Source organism: Jaculus jaculus, chromosome 1 (genome assembly GCF_020740685.1).
Source record: "Jaculus jaculus isolate mJacJac1 chromosome 1, mJacJac1.mat.Y.cur, whole genome shotgun sequence".
NCBI classification, from domain to species: domain Eukaryota; kingdom Metazoa; phylum Chordata; class Mammalia; order Rodentia; family Dipodidae; genus Jaculus; species Jaculus jaculus.
In genome coordinates, this window is record NC_059102.1 from 18,584,646 (window position 1) to 18,604,632 (window position 19,987).

The 19,987-nt window shown below is 38.4% G+C and overlaps 1 protein-coding gene across 2 annotated transcripts in view; it reads right to left on the reverse strand.

Moving 5' to 3' along the window:
• Positions 1 to 19,987, reverse strand: part of Atrnl1 (attractin like 1) — a 752,002-nt gene that overhangs the window by 298,827 nt on the left and 433,188 nt on the right. The window contains exon 27 of one of the 2 annotated variants that reach the window (XM_045148305.1): positions 10,302 to 10,688. The exons of the other annotated variant lie outside the window; for it this stretch is intronic. Within the exon in view, the coding sequence (XP_045004240.1) occupies positions 10,656 to 10,688 (33 nt within the window). The 3' untranslated portion in view covers positions 10,302 to 10,655. Of the gene's footprint in view, positions 1 to 10,301; positions 10,689 to 19,987 lie in introns of those variants that run through there. 2 annotated transcript variants of the gene reach the window in all.

Genomic DNA, 19,987 nt, shown 5'->3' on the forward strand with positions numbered 1-19,987 from the left:
AAGAATACTGAAGTAATGCACTTAATACTAACTCAAAAATATTAAAACTTTATTTAATGTCCAAAATGGATCACTTTAAAACATCTTTATAGACAAAATAACTTCAAAAACATATACTTGGCACATTTTGGAGACAGAATATAATGAAAATATTAGCCAAGGATCTTAAAGAGTTTTGAGATAAATTAAGTCTTAAGTGGGCAACCTTTCCTTTCAGTATACTTTTTCTCTTCAAAGACAACATATAAAATAATAATATTCCCCAAATAATGATTTTGGTACAGAGAATGCAAAGAAATATATACAGCTAATATTAGCAGGAAATAAACAAAGAAGTTGACAATAACGATATCATACCTTCATACCCTAACATGAATTTGAAACTACTATTTTTTTCCAACAACTTTAATCAACTCTTTGTATTCACATTTAAATTTAAGTTATCCCAGTTGACATGAATGCATACACATGTGTATGTGTTATGAACCATGAAAATGCATAGATATATATAGTCATGTCCCTGAGCCAATCACTACCTACAGCCAAACTACAACACTAGTTTCTGATTTCCTGAGTAGACGTAGTTACTTCCCTCATTGTTTTCATCCCTAACTCGCCATGAAAGGATCTCACTATGCCAAAGCTTTCTTGTAATTGTTCTTTTCATTCTGAGCCTTTTCCAGTCCTTATTTGTCATAGTGAAGCACTTTTTAGTATTTAATTTATTTATTTATTTGAGACAGGTATCTATGTATCTCTCTCTCCATATATATATATGTATATATACATATATATACACATGCATATATATGTATACATACATATACATATATAAAATACATACATATGCATATATATGTGTGTATATATATGTATGTGTGTATAGATAGATAGATAGATAGATAGATAGATAGATAGATAGATAGATAGATGGAGAGTGAGAGAGAAGCAGACACAGAGAGAAAGAGGCAGACTCAGAGAGAGTGTGTATTAACGCACCAGGACCTCTTGCCACTGTAAAAGAAAATTCCAGCTGCATGCACCATTCTATGCATCTGACTTTATTTGAGTACTGGGCAATAGAACCTGGGCCATCAAGGTTTGCAAGCAAGTTTTGGGCCATCCTCCAGCCCCTTGGAGCATTCTTACAATGTCTTTTCCTTTGTGTCAATCTTATTTCAGATTTACCTCCCCACCTTCTTTGTCTTAACTTGAAAACTTCTAAAGCTACACTACCAACCCCTAGCTTTCTCAAGCCTGTGTACACAGAACTGTGAGAGCTCAACATTCCGACTCAGCACACCAAACGTGGTGCTCACGACTTTTCCTCTGAAGCCTGCTGCTGGTCTTACCTCCTCTAGCTCTGAGATGGAACTGCCAAGACCTGGTCATGAATTTACAGGTTCATCCTCAAGGTCTTCCACAGGGAGCAAGTTAGAGACCCACTCCTAAAATACCAATAAATCAGCAAAATTTATAGGTTTTTATCTACAACATCTTTTTGAAACAAATTACTTTTCAATCCATCACCATGGCCATAAATCCAGTCTTGCTCCTTTCGTTACTGCTCCTTTCTGATCCATCTTCAATAGCTAATCCAAATATGCTCCAAAGTTAAAACTGATCTACTTTATTTTTGATATTCCATTGCATCTTGTGTGAAAAAAGATAAAGAGAAAATATCGTAACAGAGTTTTTTTAAATTTTTATTTATTTGCAAGGAGAGGGAGAGGGGACGCATTAGGGCCTCTAAGCTACTGCAAGCAAATTCCAGATGCACGTGGCACTTACAGCTTTACATGGGTACTGGGAACTCTAACACCGGTCTTTAGGCTTTGCAGGCAAGTACCTCAACCACTGAGCAATCTCTCCACACACAGAGGTTTTAATCTGACCCAGAGTTATTCTCCTGACTGATCTTCTGACATGTCCTCTCAGTCACGCCAAACACGCCGTCTGTTCCTTTTTCTTACACAGGAAAGCCATATCTTCAGTTTTGTTTGTGTAAACATGTTTTCCTTAGACTGGAAATTTCCCTTTCTCACCTATAGTTCCTTTGACAGGCCTACTTACAAATCTCTGGTCTCAGCTTACATTTCACATTCCCTGAGCCAACTCCCCCAGTGTTTATGTAAGCTAGGAGTCTTACTTATGAGCTTCTGTAACACTAAGGGCTTTTCTGTGTATGGGGCTCATTAAACTAAATAATAGCTGCCTGTCTCATAGCACATAACTACCTACTCATGCTGGGATAACTTAAATAGATGTTTCATCTGGGCCCCGGAGACTGCCTGGCACTTAGTGGATGCATAATATATACTGAATTAGCTAATAAATAAATGAATAGAAGATCTATGCGCACAATGTCATGGGAACACCAGGAGAGTGTATTAGCCAGCCTAAGAGACAGATGACACAATCAAATTAGGATAATTTGAGGAAAGTTTATAAAAGGATTATTTACAAAGGTGTATGCAGAGTTCAGGGAAGCTACATGAAATTGTGTTGTACCCACCTATGCCAAAAGAGAGGAAAGAGCGCGTACTGGAAATCAGAGGGAAAACATTATAAAGGGAGGGCTTCTGTGAGGGGCAAAAATTGTTTGACAACAAATATGTGCAGCCTGAGGTAGTTTCTTAGGTAAGAGCCTGAGAAATTCCACACTCTCATAAACCAATATGCTTGGTATTGTAGGCAGGTGACTGGAATTCATGTCCCAAGGACTTTATACCCCTTGCTATTCTCTCTGTTTTCAGTGAGCAATGCTGATAATTTGAAACAAATTGATTGAATTTCATCAAATTATTCCTGACAGTTAAAATATTCTGAAAAATTGTAGAGTCATAATTAGTTATAGCATAAGGATATCACTAGGTTAGTCGATTTTTCTCACACCTTTTCAACAAATATACTAGATACCACATGGATTTATCGAATCTGGGTAAGATATCCCTAAGGAGGAAACTTTGCTCTTGTCCTATATTGCTTTGTATTACTACAAATGAGCAGATTCATATGCAAAACACACAAGAGTTACTTGAAGAAATAAATGGGAAGTATAATGACCAATATTTTAATGGTATGGCATGATATGTCAATATTTATATACATAGAATGTGTCTATTAAGAGATTTCATAAAAAGAAAGTTGTAATTAAAGTTTGGTGACATTTTGTGCTAATTTTAATAGGACAGGTATGTGTATTAACCCATTCCACTTGCTGTCAACAAGATACTTAATTAGAAACAGAAAATGAGTTTCAAATGTAGTTTTTAATTGGTAGAAATGCCTTCCATCATATTGGGAGGTTATTAAAACTTGTTAACAGTGGGGGCAAACTGACCTGAATGTGAATGTATGTCTTCCCCATAGCCTCAAGGGAACATTGATTAAGATTAAGCTTCCTACTTAAGTCCCTGACGTCGTTCTGGAGTGTATGGCACTGGGGGCAGATCTTGTCGTCCAGCACTAAGGCGTGTACGGAGTCCTGCATGGAGCTCTTGCTGTTCCTGTTGCTGCCATTTAGTGGTGTCTCAGCAAGTCATTTATGGGAATGAGCCAGCTTCTTCCACCACTTATTGTTGTCCTTGGGTTTTGTAAGCCTGAAATAATCCCTTTCTTCCCATAAGCTGCTTCTATTTGGGTGTTTGTCCCAGATACACAAAAGTAAATACAAGTGGAGGTTTTCACAACGAATGAAAAATAACTAGATGGCCACTTCGTGTGCAGAAATCAGGAATTCCAAAGGTTCAGGGATGCCTCAGCCACTTCCTCAGTCATGGAATGCCCTGGTTCCTACAGCTCACTCAAGTAAATGATCAAGAAATCAAGCATGTATACTGATCTAAATCAATATATGAACACTGAGTATGGTTTATGCAATTGTTGTTCGTCAACTTGAAGGAATGCAACTATGATGTATTTTAAGAGAGATACCCTTTGCTTTGTTCCTAACTCTTCATGAATCATTTAACCTTTCAAAACCTAACATCACTGTACTGCAATGCTGCTCTTGGTAGATGAGTCACCAGTGCAACACATCTCTGTCAGCATCTATAGCTGACATATGTGTCATATGTGTGCTATTTCTTTGAACAGATGCAAGCATCTAACTACATTATCACGAGCACAGATTGATCTTATGAATATTTAGACATTACAATGTTTATAAATTTATTATAAGTCACTTTCATTTTATATAGAGCATTTTATTTCTTTTTACCAAAAAGATATGCATGTGTGTTATATTTGGTAATAGGTTTCATTTTATGATAATAAAATGGCTTCTATAACATTTTTTAATGGGACACTGGGGAGACAGTGGGTAAGGTGTTTGCCCTGAACTCAGTTCAGATTCCGCAGCACACACATAAAACCCAAGTACAGTACTACATATCTATAATTCAAACACTGGGAAGGCAGAAACAAGAGCATTCCTAGGCTTGCTGGATTGCCTTTCTAGCTGAACTGCTGAGCTCTCAGCTGTGTGAGAACCTGAGTCAAAGTAGGATGGGCTGGAGACATGGCTCAGTGGTTAACACACATGTCTTCAAAGCCCAGCAACCTAGGTTCAATTCCCCAGTGACTATATTAGGCCAGATGCACAAACATATGCATCTGGTGTTCATTTTTAGCAGCTGGAGGCTCGTGTGCTACCATTCTCTCTGTCTCCCTTCTATCTCTCTCTGCTTCCAAATAAATAAATAGATTTTTTTAAAAGTAAGATGGAGAGTGAATGAGGAAGACACCTGATATGAATGTCTGACCTCAAAACACATTACATACACACATGCACATACTCAGACATGTGTTGTGCTCACACACATAACAAACACCAGCAAAACAAAAATGCAACAATGGTAAAGAGTTGAGAACCACAGGTTTAAATTCTTGGAAGTGCAACTGTGACACTGTAAAAGAAAGATTAGCAAAAGTTTGGCTTATTAGAGAGAAAGACTTAGACAGATTTCTTTTGTCATGGAACTGGGCATGGCAGGGTTCCAAAGCTGAGGCTTCAGCCCTAAGGAAACAAAATAGAGTGTACATTTTTATGAGTTTCTGGGGGAAAGGAGAAAGTTCCTTCCATTCAGTCTGCATGCTAGAAAATGTGGGGGTTAATGAAGAGTGGGGGCTGAAGAAGGTATCTGGTCCTTCAAGGTGTCTATAGGGAAGGGGATGGGAGGAAAGGATTTATTTTGGTTTATATTCTCAAGGGGAAGCTCCATGACAGGGGAAAGCATGACACGAGCAGAGGCTGGACATAACCTTTGCCACAGCATGTGGAAAACAACAGCAAGAGAGTGAATCAAACTTTAGCAAAAGGGGAGGGACTTTCATACCTAGCCTGTTCCCAAATACACCTCTTCCAGCAATACTCCACCTCACAAATTGCCATCAGCTAGGGACCAAGTTTTCCAAACACATTTTTTTATGGGGACATCTGATTCAAACCATTACTTTCTGCCTTTGATCCTGATAAAGTCATGGTCATCTTGTGATGAAAAATGCATTCAGCCAAAATTTTAAAGTCCCTTTAGTTTATCAATACCAGTGCTATTTAAAAACACCCACATAATCAAAGACTTCTAAACTGTGAACCTATAAAACCAATACTACATAATGTCATAGTATAATTATTCATATTGGGCATTGGGCAAAGCAAGGAAAGTCTGAACTAACCCAAGAGGTAAAACAAGCAGGGTACAGCCAGGCATGGTGACACACGCCTTTAACCCCAGCACTTGGGAGGCAGAGGTATGAGGATCACGGAGAGTTCAAGGTTACCCTGAGATTACATAGTAAATTTCAGGTCAGCCTGGGCTAGAGTGAGACCCTTATTCAAAAAATAAAGAAAAGTGGGGGGAGGGCAAGTAACAGAGCCTGCAGATCTAGTTCCACCTGGGACCCACAAAGAAGTCTCTAGGGCTCCAATTCCACCCACCCAGCTGAGCTGCCACAGTCTAGGGAAGACACCATCCTGAGCCAGCTGCTATCTTTGGCAGCTGTTCTATATTCTAGGCATTTCAAAAACTCTGGAGTCTCAACTGAAATCCACAGTTCTTCCACATGACTTCTTCAGGCCTTAATGCAAGAACTCCAGTAACCTTCCCTCACATTGCCCAGTGGACATTTCTCAAAACCAAACCACACTGTAAATCCACTGACCCTATCTTCACTTGTATTTGTTATATTTTCATATTATCAGCTGGGCCACCAAATTTGATAATTCAGAGGGTCATAAAGCTGACTTGATGATCAGGAAACTCTCTCAGCACCTTTTCTTCAAGCAACCTGTTCGAAAGCAGCCAGCATTCTCTCTACTGTCCCAACGCAGAACAAATGGACCGATCTCAATGGTGGTAATCTCTCAAACAACTGCAGCTGAAGCAGGCACTCTCTCCAGCCTAAGTCCTCATTTCTTTCTGTGTCATATTCATTTGATCACAAGTCTATTTCTTGTAAGTCTAACCCTTCTCAAATTCTCAGGACATGCAAAGTAGCAACTACCCTCTCACACAAAGTGCCTCCAGTCGACTCTGGACAAACACCTTTATCCTTTCATGTACTAAGCCTCATAGTCCATCCTTCTTTCTGTCCTGAGGTCTTTCAATTCCGACAAAAATTGTCCATGAAGTCCCTAAGCCAATCTAGTGAGAGGACTGTAAGCCATCTGTTAATACAAAGTTTCAAATCCTCCGACATTCCTCTCACAAATCAGTTCCAACTATCAACAAGCCACATTGTCAGGTTTCTAGCAGCAATGAGCCCACTTCTACCAATTTTCCACTGGAATTACCTTTTCATTGCTATGACAAAGCACCCAAGCAAAAAAAAAAAAAAAAAACTGATGGCAGGAAAGGATTGATTTTGGATTTCAGCCTCAAGAAGAAGCTTCATGATGGCAGGAGAAGGCATAGCATGATGACAAGCAAACACCTCTTCCACAAAAGCAGACAGAAAAGAGTGGCAAGAGAATGAGCCACACTCTGGCAAGAGGGAGCTGGATATACACCCCAAAACCTGCCCCCCCAAAAAAACACACCTCCTCCAGCAAGGCTCCACCTCCCAAATAACCATCAGCTGGAGACAAAGCATTCAGAACGATGAGTTTATGAAGGACATCCCAAAACACATGACTTTATGGAGTCCAACCGCTACAATATGAAAATCAAAGAAAGTATGCAAAAAATTCAGAAGGGATTCTTATCAGAATTAGAGGCTCATCTTAGGTCCCAGTTCCCCTTCTAAAATTTTATTCTGATTTTTTTTCATGTCAATCTATGAAGACAAAAAGCATACTTTGAAGAATATTAACTAAAAAATATGAGAAGAAATTTCTGTAATATATGTCTGTTTGCATGGTTGCTAAGATATATTTCATGATCTACTCCTTAAACCATGGCATGACGATTTAATATTCATTAATATATTTTAAGAAAATAAAATAATCCATGGCCTTAAAATAATCAATATACATATGTATATATGCATATATATATATCTTGAATTAAAGAATAAATTATGTTAATCTTCCATCTCATATATGATGATCATCCTTTGTTTAAGTTACATTCTGTTGGTTAACAAACTGCATGAGTACTTAATTCACAACAGTGATTTAGGAATTTGAAAGAAATTGAGTAGGGAGTTCAACTATGATGAATGTAGCATCAGCTAGAGGAAAATATCACTTTCACTTGACTACTATACATAGCCATCAAAAAGCCCTCTCATATTCAAAGGAAAGGGACACAGCATTTTTTCTTGTCAGTAATATCAAAGAATTTATGTTCATCTTAATTATACTACATCCTGTTTGTAGCAGCAATAAAAATAATTTCCCAGCAGTGACTCTCACTGCCCATCAAAACACACAAGTACCTGTATAGTTAAAGTTTATAAAAGATACAGTCCCTCACTTAAAGGAATTAAACTATCACTCAAAAATTGAAAACTACAACAATTAACAGTTCAACCAGTATTTTTTCAGGTAATATTTTAGTCAGTGACAATGGGGGATGATGAAAATGAGAACAGGACTTATTGGAAACACACATGCTGTTAACCTCTTTCTAATAGATTGCCAAAGTCTCCCATGTCCAAATAAGTAGAAAGAATTTTCTGCTTTTCTAAATGTTAATAATGAATATTTCAGATGGCACAGTGTTACAGGATAAAACACAGAGACCAATGTGAAGGGTTATTTCAAAAAGAGAAGCTGGAAATAATCATACTTTAGTGTTTGTGACATATTTATCTAAACTCAAAAATATAAAAAGAGGGCTGGAGGGATGGCTTAGCAGTTAAGGCATTTGCATGAAAAGCCAAAGGACTAGGTTTGATTCCTCAGGACCCACATTAGCCAGATGCACAAAGGGGCGCACACATGTGGAGTTCGTTTGCAATGGCTGGAGGCCCTGGTGTGCCCATTCTCTGTCTATCTCTCTCCCTCTCTTTCTCCCTCAAATAAGTAAAAAAAAAAAATGTGTGTGTATATATATATATATATTTATATATATACATACATACATATATATGTATGTACTTATAAGCAAATTTAATATTGTATTTGGATCTTATGATGAATTTTATTTGATAAATATCAATAAAACAAATATTACTGAGTGTATTACTGAGTGTCTGCTTTGGTCCTGAAAATGTAGCACATGGTTTTGAGATTTTAAGTTAAAAGACTTTACAGTGTTCAGGAGAGAAGTACGTGAAAAAGCAGGAAGGAAACTCTGCAACAGTGTGACCAGTCTTCCCACAAGGCAAACAGGCTGCCAGCAGCACAAAGGAGAAATGGCCAACCCACACTAAGGGATGGTGTACCTGGAAGCAAAGGAAAGATACACTGGTAGAGGGATGCTTTCCTTGTTAGAGAAGGAGTAGCAGAGCAAACATTCCCAAATAGGAAAAGCCTGTGAACAGATCCAGAACATATGGCGGGTTCAGTGCCAAGCTAGCATGCAGGTGAAGGGGGAATTTGACACTGGCAGACACATTGAGAGAGAGGCTGCAGGCTTCAGGAGGCTTCAGGTAACTTTCACAGCAGCACTGGGTGTTGTATGTTTAACACTAACAAGCAGATACACTGAAAAACCACAAGAAGGCATTCATGAGCGAAATAAATGTAAATGATAATCTTTTTTAAATTATTTTTTAAAATATTTTTTGTTCATTATTTATTTATTTATTTGAGAGTGACAGACACAGAGACAAAGACAGATAGAGGGAGAGAGAGAGAATGGGCGCGCCAGGGCTTCCAGCCACTGCAAACAAACTCCAGATGCGTGCACCCCCCTTGTGCATCTGGCTAACGTGGGACCTGGGGAACCGAGCCTCGAACCGGGGTCCTTAGGCTTCACAGGCAAGTGCTTAACCGCTAAGCCATCTCTCCAGCCCATAAATGATAATCTTATATGACTGCCAACATGAGCACAGCCATGTACACACACACACACACACACACACACACACAATTTTAAACAACCAATATAATGTTTGAAGTCATATACCAGAACTTAGATATCTAAACACGTGAGAGTATATAAATTTAACATCAAAAATCTAAAGGGCTTCATTTATGAACCAAATGTGGTTTTTTGTTTCAGTTATGGCATTTATTAGATTTCCTATTGATTTAACTTACAATTTTAGTGTTGTAATTAGTTTATGCATTGACAAGTAAAAGCTTTTATTTCAAAACTGACTATATCAAAAGCTTCTGTTCTAGTTTCCATCAAGAAAGTATAACTACAATATGTAAAATGTTATAGAACTTTATGCCAAATTTAATGAAATATAAGTGCATTGTAAACACTGAATATTTTATCTGCAATAATTGACAAATAATAGAATATAATTTCAGAAAATGGTTATTTTGTGTGTATATGTGTATGCGTTTCTTGTTCATGTTTTCTTTAAGTACCATCTACCTTTGGTTTTATAACAGGCTTCTCATCAACCTGGAACTCACTGAGCAGACTAAACTAGCTGGCCAGTGAGCATCAGAGATTTGCCTGTCTCCACACACCACAGATCATATTATAAGTACAAGGAACCATCAAGCACACTATGTCCTCAGCCCCTCAAGTGTTCATTTTATTTCATCAATAACAAACCACCTTTTTAAAGTTTACTATTATTATTAATTTATTTGCAAGCAGATGGAGAAAGAGACAAACAAGAGAGAGAGAGAGAGAGAGAGAGAGACAGAATGGGCACACCAGGGCCTCTAGCCACTGCAAACAAACTCTGGATGCATGCACCACTTTGTGCACCTGGCTTTATGTGGGTACTGGGGAACTGAATCCTGGTCACCAGGGTTTGCAGGCAAATACCTTAAGCACTGAGCTATCTCTCCATCCCACAATGCTTTTAAAAAATTTAATTGTTTTCTCTCTTTGGGGAGAGAGGAGGACTTGGTTTGCCTTGATGTGTGGTTCTGGCTGGCCTGGAGCTACTATGTTCACCAGACTGGCCTTGAACATATTGGAACCCTCCTGCCTCTGCCTCCTGAGTGCTCAGATTATAGGAATATTACTACAGCCAGCTTCATTTTAGTCTTGATCATCTCATATGGGCTCTTTCAAACAAGATGTATTCCAGATAGCAGGCTCCCATTCCAATGTTTCAGAACAGGTGAATGAGACTCAGAATAGGAACTGCTTCTTTAAGGTTTTGTCCTGAAAAAAAAAATCAAGTCATTTTATTGTCAATTAACAGAAATGTGCATATGTATGCTGCCATTTGTCTGGTTCTTCTAAACAGTCTTCCATTCCCTATGCCATCTGTCCAAGTTCACTTCTACTGGCCATGTAGATCTCCCAAATAATTCAATGGTAAATAGGTATGTTATCCATAAACTGGGGCATAATAATAATATTATTATTGGTCACTGGTGGGATATATATAACTAGAAAATTGTATGACATGCTAATAAGGTCTTTAAGCAAGAAAACTGAAATTGTTTATATAATCATTACTATTATTATTGTTTTGGTTTATCAAGGTAGGGTCTTTTAAAAGCTCAGGCTAACCTGGAATTCACTATGTAGGCTCAGGGTGGCCTGGAACTCGTGGCAATCCTCCTATCTCTGTCTCCAGAGTGTTGGGATTAAAGGTGTGTGCCACCACGCCCAGCTTGTTTTCACAATCATAATGATAGTTAACCAAGTAGTCCATTCTGGCATACACCTCCAACTATATCATTTTGTTGGCAATTATAATTTCTATATTTTATAGTTTTTGCATATTGCTGCCATATAAAAGGGTGGTCAATTCAGCAATAATCCACTATGTGCAAATGAGACAAGATCTAGAGATAACTCTCAAATTAAATAAAACAAATTGGCCAAAAGGACTATTTAATTTTCTAATGAACTCTAACAGAAAAACACCACATTTAATAACTCCTGGTAAGTTGCTCCCCTTCTCTAATTCCCAATGATCTGCATTAATTTTATAAGTATCATTCTAATCTTAATCTCTTCAAACACACCCTTTCTTTTAATTCATGCCAACTCTAAGAAATCCGATCTTTCCGTTATAAACTATGAAGCATCCAAAAGCTGAAGTGAGGGCTATTGGTTAAGTTTCTCCATAGCAAGCCAAAAGAACATGCTAATGGCTCAATTTTGCCAAGAACTAACTATGCAATCTGGAGCACAGAGGTATATTTTATGACAGCACATATTTCTTAAGGTTAGATCAATATGGTCTGGGATATAGGGATATATGTAGTTTTTTTTTTCAGTGAATGGTCCAAAAACATCCTGCTTGAATGAGGTAGGAATAATTCACTAACCAAAATGTAGAAACAGATTAAGGACAAGTCAGTGAGGAAAACGAACAAACAAAATTCTATTAAGGTCTTCTTATGGAGCAGATTTGAGAACTTACAGGACAGTTGATTTAAGCATGCTGTTTATTTTTTATTTTAAAAAAAGAAGCAAAATAATAGAAAAAGTGAAAAGAATTCTGAACTATACATTTCCCTTTCCTTGAATGTTTCTTGAAATTATAAAAGTATGTGATTAGTTTTTCTCATTCCTATGAATATATGAGCACACATTTAAGTACATCCTGGTGAAAGATACTTATGCTCATTTCATTATGAATCACATTTTCGTCCAGAACTGACACCATTGTCATCACTAATATCAAATACTTTAAGGGCGTTAGGACCAACCAGCAACTTGACTTTAAAAAAAGTCTTCTCAGATAGGGAGGTGGTAGATCAGTGGATAAAGCACTTGCTCTGCCACACATCTCTCTCTCTCTCTCTCTCTCTCTCTCTCTCTCTCTCACACACACACACACACACACACACACACACACACACACACACACACAAAGTCTTCCAGCCAATAATATTTTACCTATATGTAAATCATGTATGTAAATAATAATAGGCTAGAGACAAGTAGCACTTCTAGAACAGCATACAGATCTAATTATCTAAATATTGGACAATCATGTCCCACTGCATCAGCTTTGCATATACTGAGAATTCAAAGTCTTTGAACACACAAGAAGGCAGGTTATCAAATTGATTTGTTCTGCATGTGCATATCTTAAGTACTACAACCATAAAATCACGTTCACTTGGAAGAAAACTGTCCAGTATAAAGCTGCCAATGGCCATTTTAATAAGACTTCCCATCTAACTTGGATTATATATGCCTCCACATCAAATACTATTAATTTATTTAGCGATTCTAAAATTGATAAGAGTAGAAAGGAGAGGAGATGCTTCCTAAAGAAACAGATAATTCCAGAGGTCTATTGTTGTTCTTCCTAACAATGGAGCTTTTGGTCCTATTCACTAATTTACTGTTACTTCTTCACTTTTATCTTCTACATTAAGTCTGTTTCTTTTATTGGACTCTCTACTCAGCTGATAATTCATTTAAACTTTTGAAGTTCCCTGGTATAAAAATTCCATTTAACTGCTTCCTAAATGTTAGTTAATTTGCACAAATTTTAAATTTGACCTTAATGGAATGGCTTATTCGTTAAGTTGTTAGGATATTGAGAAAACAGATCATGTCCTTAAAAGCATGCCTATTTGAAAGGTTTTTGTTATTCACAAGATGAATTTTATAGAGATCTGTGCAAAGGGCCTCCTTTTGCAATAAAATGCTGAGTCACTTTTATTAGACTTGCATCTACAAAGTGCTGAATCTCACTCAAGCATCAGGTGATATGTCAAAGTGCTTTGTTAATAAACTTATTTCCCAGATGTGGCTAGAATAGGGACAGAAGGCCCAAATGTTCTGACATATCAAACAATTCAATTACAGTTATCCTATAGTGCCATCACAGATTTTTCTTCAACAATCAAACAACCTCAGCTGGAAACCTCTAGCAATAACATAAATAAACGACCATCTGGCTAGAATAATTAAGGAAGGCTGGAAATAAAACATTAATTAGTGCAGTATTTCAAACGACCTTCAGAGGCCTTATTATGAAATTATATCCAAAACAGGTAATCATTTATTTCATGTTGTTATTAACTTTAACTAGGCATGCATAAATACAAATACTAATTTATATCTTTCAATGATGACTGTTCACTCAAAATAATGACATATATCCCAAGTAAAGGTAAAATAATTAAAGCAATATGTAAGTGAAACAAAAATGTCACTCCAAACTTTTACATTTGCATAGCACAAAATCATACAATTTTAACTTTGCAAGGACTTCTGGAGATCATAACACTGTGATTAACTTCCAAGTTTTATGGATGAGGAGAAATAGGCTCAAAGACTGCATGGTTTCCCAAGGTCATCCACATGACTGGAAAGTGGGAGAGTGCTAGAAGTGAACACAGATCTGAGTCTAATGATGAGAATTTACACATATTACTGCACATAGGCCCATAAAATGTGTTATAGTTATTAACTTGCCGCTACACTGAGTTAAAATTCTAAAAAACCTGCTACTGTACTATACAGGGCCACATACAGACAATACAAAAAGTTACACACTATCTTAAGGAGGATTGTCACCAAGGATGACTAGCGATCCCCTTCCCCCCCCCACCCACATTGACTCCCTTTCCTTAGGGAAGCGGTGGTATTAGGAAGCAGCTGCCTACTTGTAGCTCAGCTCCTGCAACCAGGTGTGACCACAGGATTACCATCTTTTGCTAATGAAATGCAGCAGATGTGGAGAGCATTTAAGAAGCAAATTGCCTTCTCTATTGTCTTTAGCATTCAGCTAACTGTAAGGTCTAGGGAATAGAAAGCCTTAGAAGGAAGAAGGGTTTTTGCCTCACTATATGGAAGAAATAACTGAGTGTCAACAATCTCCATATGGAACTGGTTCATGAGGGAGAAATAAATTCCCATAGTAATTACGAGTATTATATTAAAACAAAGAGTTCAAAGCATACCTGGTTGTTGTATAGCAAATTCCTCAAAATGGAAATGCTCCCTGTGGGAGGGAGGATAGAGGTCCAGGAGACTCCAGAGATCAAGCCTGGGAAAGCTGAAACTGGAAAGGTCACAGGACCACTCCCCAGGGACATAAGAGTAGCAACTGATCGCTGAGGGACAGACTCTGACCAGTGCTGTGTAGCAATTTTCACTGAACTGAAACATTCCCCCCTGCAGGCCGGAGGTGGGGGGCATGAGGATCAAAAGACTCAGGAGATGAACACGTCTGATAAAAAGGTTGCAAGACCCCAACCTAAGGTTACATAAAGATTAAACAACTGCTTAGAGAGACACACCCACCTGCTCTGCCTAGCGGCCTGCATGTGGCGCACTGTGCTCCAGAGATGCAGCTTCCCTCAATCACCACCTAGGCTAAGATGGGCTGTTCACTGGTGCAGCCTTTCACCCGGCAGTAACCTTAGTAAACTCCTTGGTACAGCAAAACTGGGTGACCTATGGTGAATAGAAGGACGTTCGTGTCTCCCTAGGGAAAAGCTTCATCTGCCACTGGTGAACACCAGTTTTCATAGTATGGTGTTGCAGTCTGGGTCGCATTGCTGTTAGAAATCACCTAACCAAGAGCAGCTTCTGGGAAAAAGAGGTTTATTTGGCTTACAGGCTCGAGGGGAAGCTCCACGATAGCAGGGGAAAATGATGGCATGAGCAGAGGGTGGACATCACCCCCTGGCCAACATAAGGTGGACCACAGCAACAGGAGGGTGTGCCAAACACTGGCATGGGGAAACTGGCTATAAAGCCCATAAGCCCGCCCCCAACAAAACACTCTCTCCAGGAGGCATTAATTCCCAAATATCCATCAGCTGGGAACCTAGCATTCGCAACACCTAAGTTTATGGGGGACACCTGAATCAAACCACCACATATGGCAACCACAGTTACAAAATGATATTGGTATCTACTTTTAAAGAAGATTAGCATAGGCCAGGTGTGGTGACGCACACCTTTAATTCCAGGTCAGCTTGGGCTACAGTGAGACCCTACCTCAACAAAACAAAACAACGAAAAAAAGAATAGTAGCATAGAGTTAAACACCAGTTTTAGAAAGGCATTTTCTAAAGATTACCTCTTCTATATAAATCAAATATAACTTCTGATACACTCTTAGCTTATGTATATTTAATACAAGGTTGTTGTTTTGTGTGTTTTTGTTTTTCGAGGTAGGGTCTCACTCTAGCCCAGGCTGGAATTCACTATGTAGTCTCAGGGTGGCCTTGAACTCACAGCGATCCTCCTACCTCTGTCTCCCAAGTGCTGGGATTAAAGGTGTGCGCCACCACGCCCGAATGCAAGGTTGTTTTTATTAGATGCTGCAAAATGTATTTAACTAATACAATAGTTACACATAGTTATGAGTAAGTGTGATATTTTATTGGGTAATACACTCACACATTGGATATTAATGAGATCAGAGAATAGGTCTATCACTTCAAAATACTGTCATTCCTTTAAGGTGAGTACGTTCAATCCTCTCTAAAAACCACACAAAAGACAATAGAGAGATTTAGAGCATAATATAAGTGAGAGAACATAGGACTCAAAGGTATAGATCTGGGTTTTAGTACTAATTTTGACTTCGGATATCAAGGACTGAAGCATGTCCACATTCATCAGCACCATCTTCCTTCTGTAGCCCTTCAGTTCAAACATAATTGGGTTGGTGTGGCAAGGAGTGAATGGCATTTCAAAAATAGTCCAAAAATCAGAATCTCTCTATGCTAAATCTCTGGCAGAGATAAACAGAAAAAAAAAAAAAAACACTAGTTCAGCATGCATACCGTACACTGACGTCTGCTGCTGCCAACCCTCCACACATGAATAATCAAGAGAGCCAGACAAAAATCTTATGTTGATGTTTGTCCAAGAACCAAATCTGGTTACGAAAACCTCTAGTGCTTGTATAAGCAGAAAAATAAGAGATATTTCTCAGTTTATAGACAACTATAATAGTGGAAACCACCATTTGGCGTGGGGTGGGAATGATGTAGATTAGGAACATAGATGAGGATCAAGGAAGAAAGGAAAGATTTCAGTGCATTAATTGTGTGTGTGTGTGTGTGTGTGTGTGCGCGCGCGCGCACGCGCACACACGCGCACGTGTAAGAGGAGAGAAAGAAAGTGCAAGTGCAGGTGGATGTGCATTTGGAATTCAGAAGGTAACTTTTGGGTGATTCTTTATCATTCCACTTCATTTGAGGGAGGGTTCCTCTCTCAGGATCTCACTCTGCTGATGAAATTTCACTCTTCTCTGTTCATTGTCACACTCCTGGTCTCAAGCTTTGGAGAAATTTTCCTCCAATTTTGCTGGAATTACAGAAGCTTGCTATAGGTTCTTTTTTTTTTTTTTTTTAATCGGGTATCTGGGGAAGATCAAACTCAATAATTTAGGCTTGAAAAAGAGCATTTTATTCACTGAGCGACTTTCCCAGGCCACTACATTAATTTTTAATAATCTTGTTTCAAGGATGTGTATTTAAATTTCGAAAACATATTTTTCTTAAAAAATTAAAACAGTGAGTAAGTTACAGGTACAGAGGACTTGATGTTAGGAAGCAAATGCTCATCACAAAGCTCAGATACAACACAGACAAGTAGTCTAAGCAGTTTCTTATATATGGCACAAAATTTCACACTAGTATGAATAAACAAGTTTTTATCTCTAGTTGTTGAACATGGAAAACCAGAGTAAACAACAACAAAAAATGTTCATTACGTGTGTTTCAGAGCCTCTTAGATGAATAAAATATTTCATCTGGATCACTAGTCCTGATTGATGACACAAACTTTGGTATCCCAGAACACACCTCTAAACCTAAATACAACTGAGAAATAATGTCTAAAGATTATATATGATTGTGTTGCCAGTACCTCAGAGCAAAGAAGTGACTATGTCACCAGAAATATTAGATTAAATAATGAGAAAATGTCAAAAAATAACATGCCACAATCAATTAGGCTTTTGTAAATATGTACAAAAATGCCAGAATAACAATTACAACCATCATTTAATGTTTGCTAGAAACATATGAGATACATTGCCGCCAGGCACTTTAGGTAATTTTCTAATGAAAAATAAACTAGTATCTATGCAAGTAAGGATAGGCATCAAGGCATAACAAAGCCATAGTAACATAAACAGCATGGTACTGAAATGAAAAGAGACATAGACCAATGGGACAGAATTGAAGACCTAGACCTTAGGTCAAGTAACTACAGCTGCTTGATATTTGACAAAGGTGTCAATAATGTAGATTAGAGAAAAGATAGCTACTTCAACAAATGGTGTTGGATGATTATATGTAGAAAAATGAAATTAGACCCACCCATTTTGCCATACACAAACATCAAGTCCAAATGGATTAAAGACCTCAATATAAGACCAGAAACTCTTCAACTGCTGGAAGAAAAAAATAGGAGGCACTCTCCACAATATAGGACTGGGAAAAGACTTCCTGAACAAAATCCCAGTAGCCCAGGACATTAAACAAGCACTCAACCAATGGGATCTCATGGAGCTAAAAAGTTTTTGTACAGACAAACATACCATAAGCAGAGCCAATAGATTACCCACTGAATGGCAGAAAAATCTTCTCCAGCTATGCCACTCACAGAAGCCTTATATCTAGAATCTACAAAGAATCAAAACCTAAACAATAAAAAAATCAAACAACCCACTCCAAAAGTGGGGCAGAGAAGTAAATAGGAAGTTCTCAGAGGAAGAATTACAAATGGCTAACACACACTTAAGAAAATGTTCAACAACCCTAACCATTAAGGAAATAAAAATTAAATCAACTATGAGATTCCACCCTACCCCAGTAAGGATAGCAAACATTAAAAAATCCAATGAAAACAGATGTTGGTGAGGCTGTGGAGAAATAGGAGCACTCATTCACTGTTGGTGGGAATGTAAGCTGGGACAATCACTGTGGAAATCAATATGGAGACTCCTGAAAAGGATGAATATAGAGTTACCAACAGATCCTGTTATTCCCTTACTGGGCATTTACTCTAAAAGCTCCATATCTCAGTTCAGAGATATTTGCTCAACCATGTGTACAGCTGCTCAATTCAATATAACTAAGAACTGGAATCAACCCAGTGGATGAATGGATAATCAAAATGTGATATGAAATTCTACTCAGCAGTAAGAAAAAAAAATGACACATAGAAATTGTAGAAAAATGGTCGCACTTGGAACAGATCATTCTAAGTGTTCTCACACAATCCCAGAAAGACAACTGATCTTACTCATCTGCAGTTCCTTACCTGGACCAGCCCAAGTTGCTGACATAAATGAATAGCATCTTGAGGCTTGGACAATAGGCAGGGAAGGGCTTGGGGTAAAGGAAAGTAGGGATGGGGAGGGAGGACACAAAACTGAACCGAAATTGAACTGGTACCACATACTTCTATATGCTGGAAGTCAAACTAAAAGGTGGAATCCTCAAGAGAACCTTAGGGGGAGCACCTGAATTAAAGGTCCCTGGGGAGGATGAGACGAAACCTAGCCTCAAATTTCTTCTGTTTCTCTTTCTTCTTTGTATTTTTCTTTTTTCTTTTCCCTTGTCACTAGCTGTAATTCCCTGTACCAGGATGTGGTTTACATACAAAATGAGCTGTTGATCAGAGATACCTACCTACTAGATCTTCCAAAACAAACAAGACAGACTTCTGTCAGAGCACTTGACTACACACCAGAGGTTAATGGTAAGACCCTACTGCTGAAGACACCATATACACTGTCAGCACACCTGGCTGGAATCTGGAGGAGAGCCAGTTCCCAGACAATTAGCCCATCTGGTGTTGGAAGGTGCTATATGAGCTACCAGCAAAAAGTGGCCAACATCTTTCCAAGCAACTCAGAAGCAAACAACATGATGTGGTGCTCACAAAAGAGCAATAGTGACACACAGCCATGGTGGGTAACCAACTGCTCTTGGATTGACTAACAGATCTGCTCAGAAGTTAGGAAACCATATCTGGAACTGGGAAAGAAGTCAGAATCATATCCAGATAATGATTCTGCTTTCCATTGTCAAGCTCCCACTAACCTCTTAAACTATAAAAGGGTGTACACCTTTTAATTCTCTCTAAATTAATAATGGTTATCCCATTCCATTGGTGCTGACTTCATTCTCCATTGGAGAATCTGCTTCTCTTTTTCAGCGGGGAGCTGGACCTGAGGAGATAAATGACCTAGTGCACTCCACCAGCCCAAACCAGAGGAAATGGGGAAATGAGCAAGAGTGCTGCTTTCTTAGTGAATCTGATATCAGCATAGGTGTGATGGAGATAAATATTGAGGACACTCAGCACCTACCAAAGCAGAGATCCAGAGGCTCCTAGGTGCCACTGAAGTAGACTTAAAATGTTCCCAGCATGGTTCAGGGAATTTTGCAGAAGGGATGGAAAGATTATTAGAGCCACAAGTTGGGACATTTTGCACAGAGACATTGCCCTTCCCCGCCACCCCTTAATGCATGACTTACAATATCCACAGGGTTGACCTGCATCCC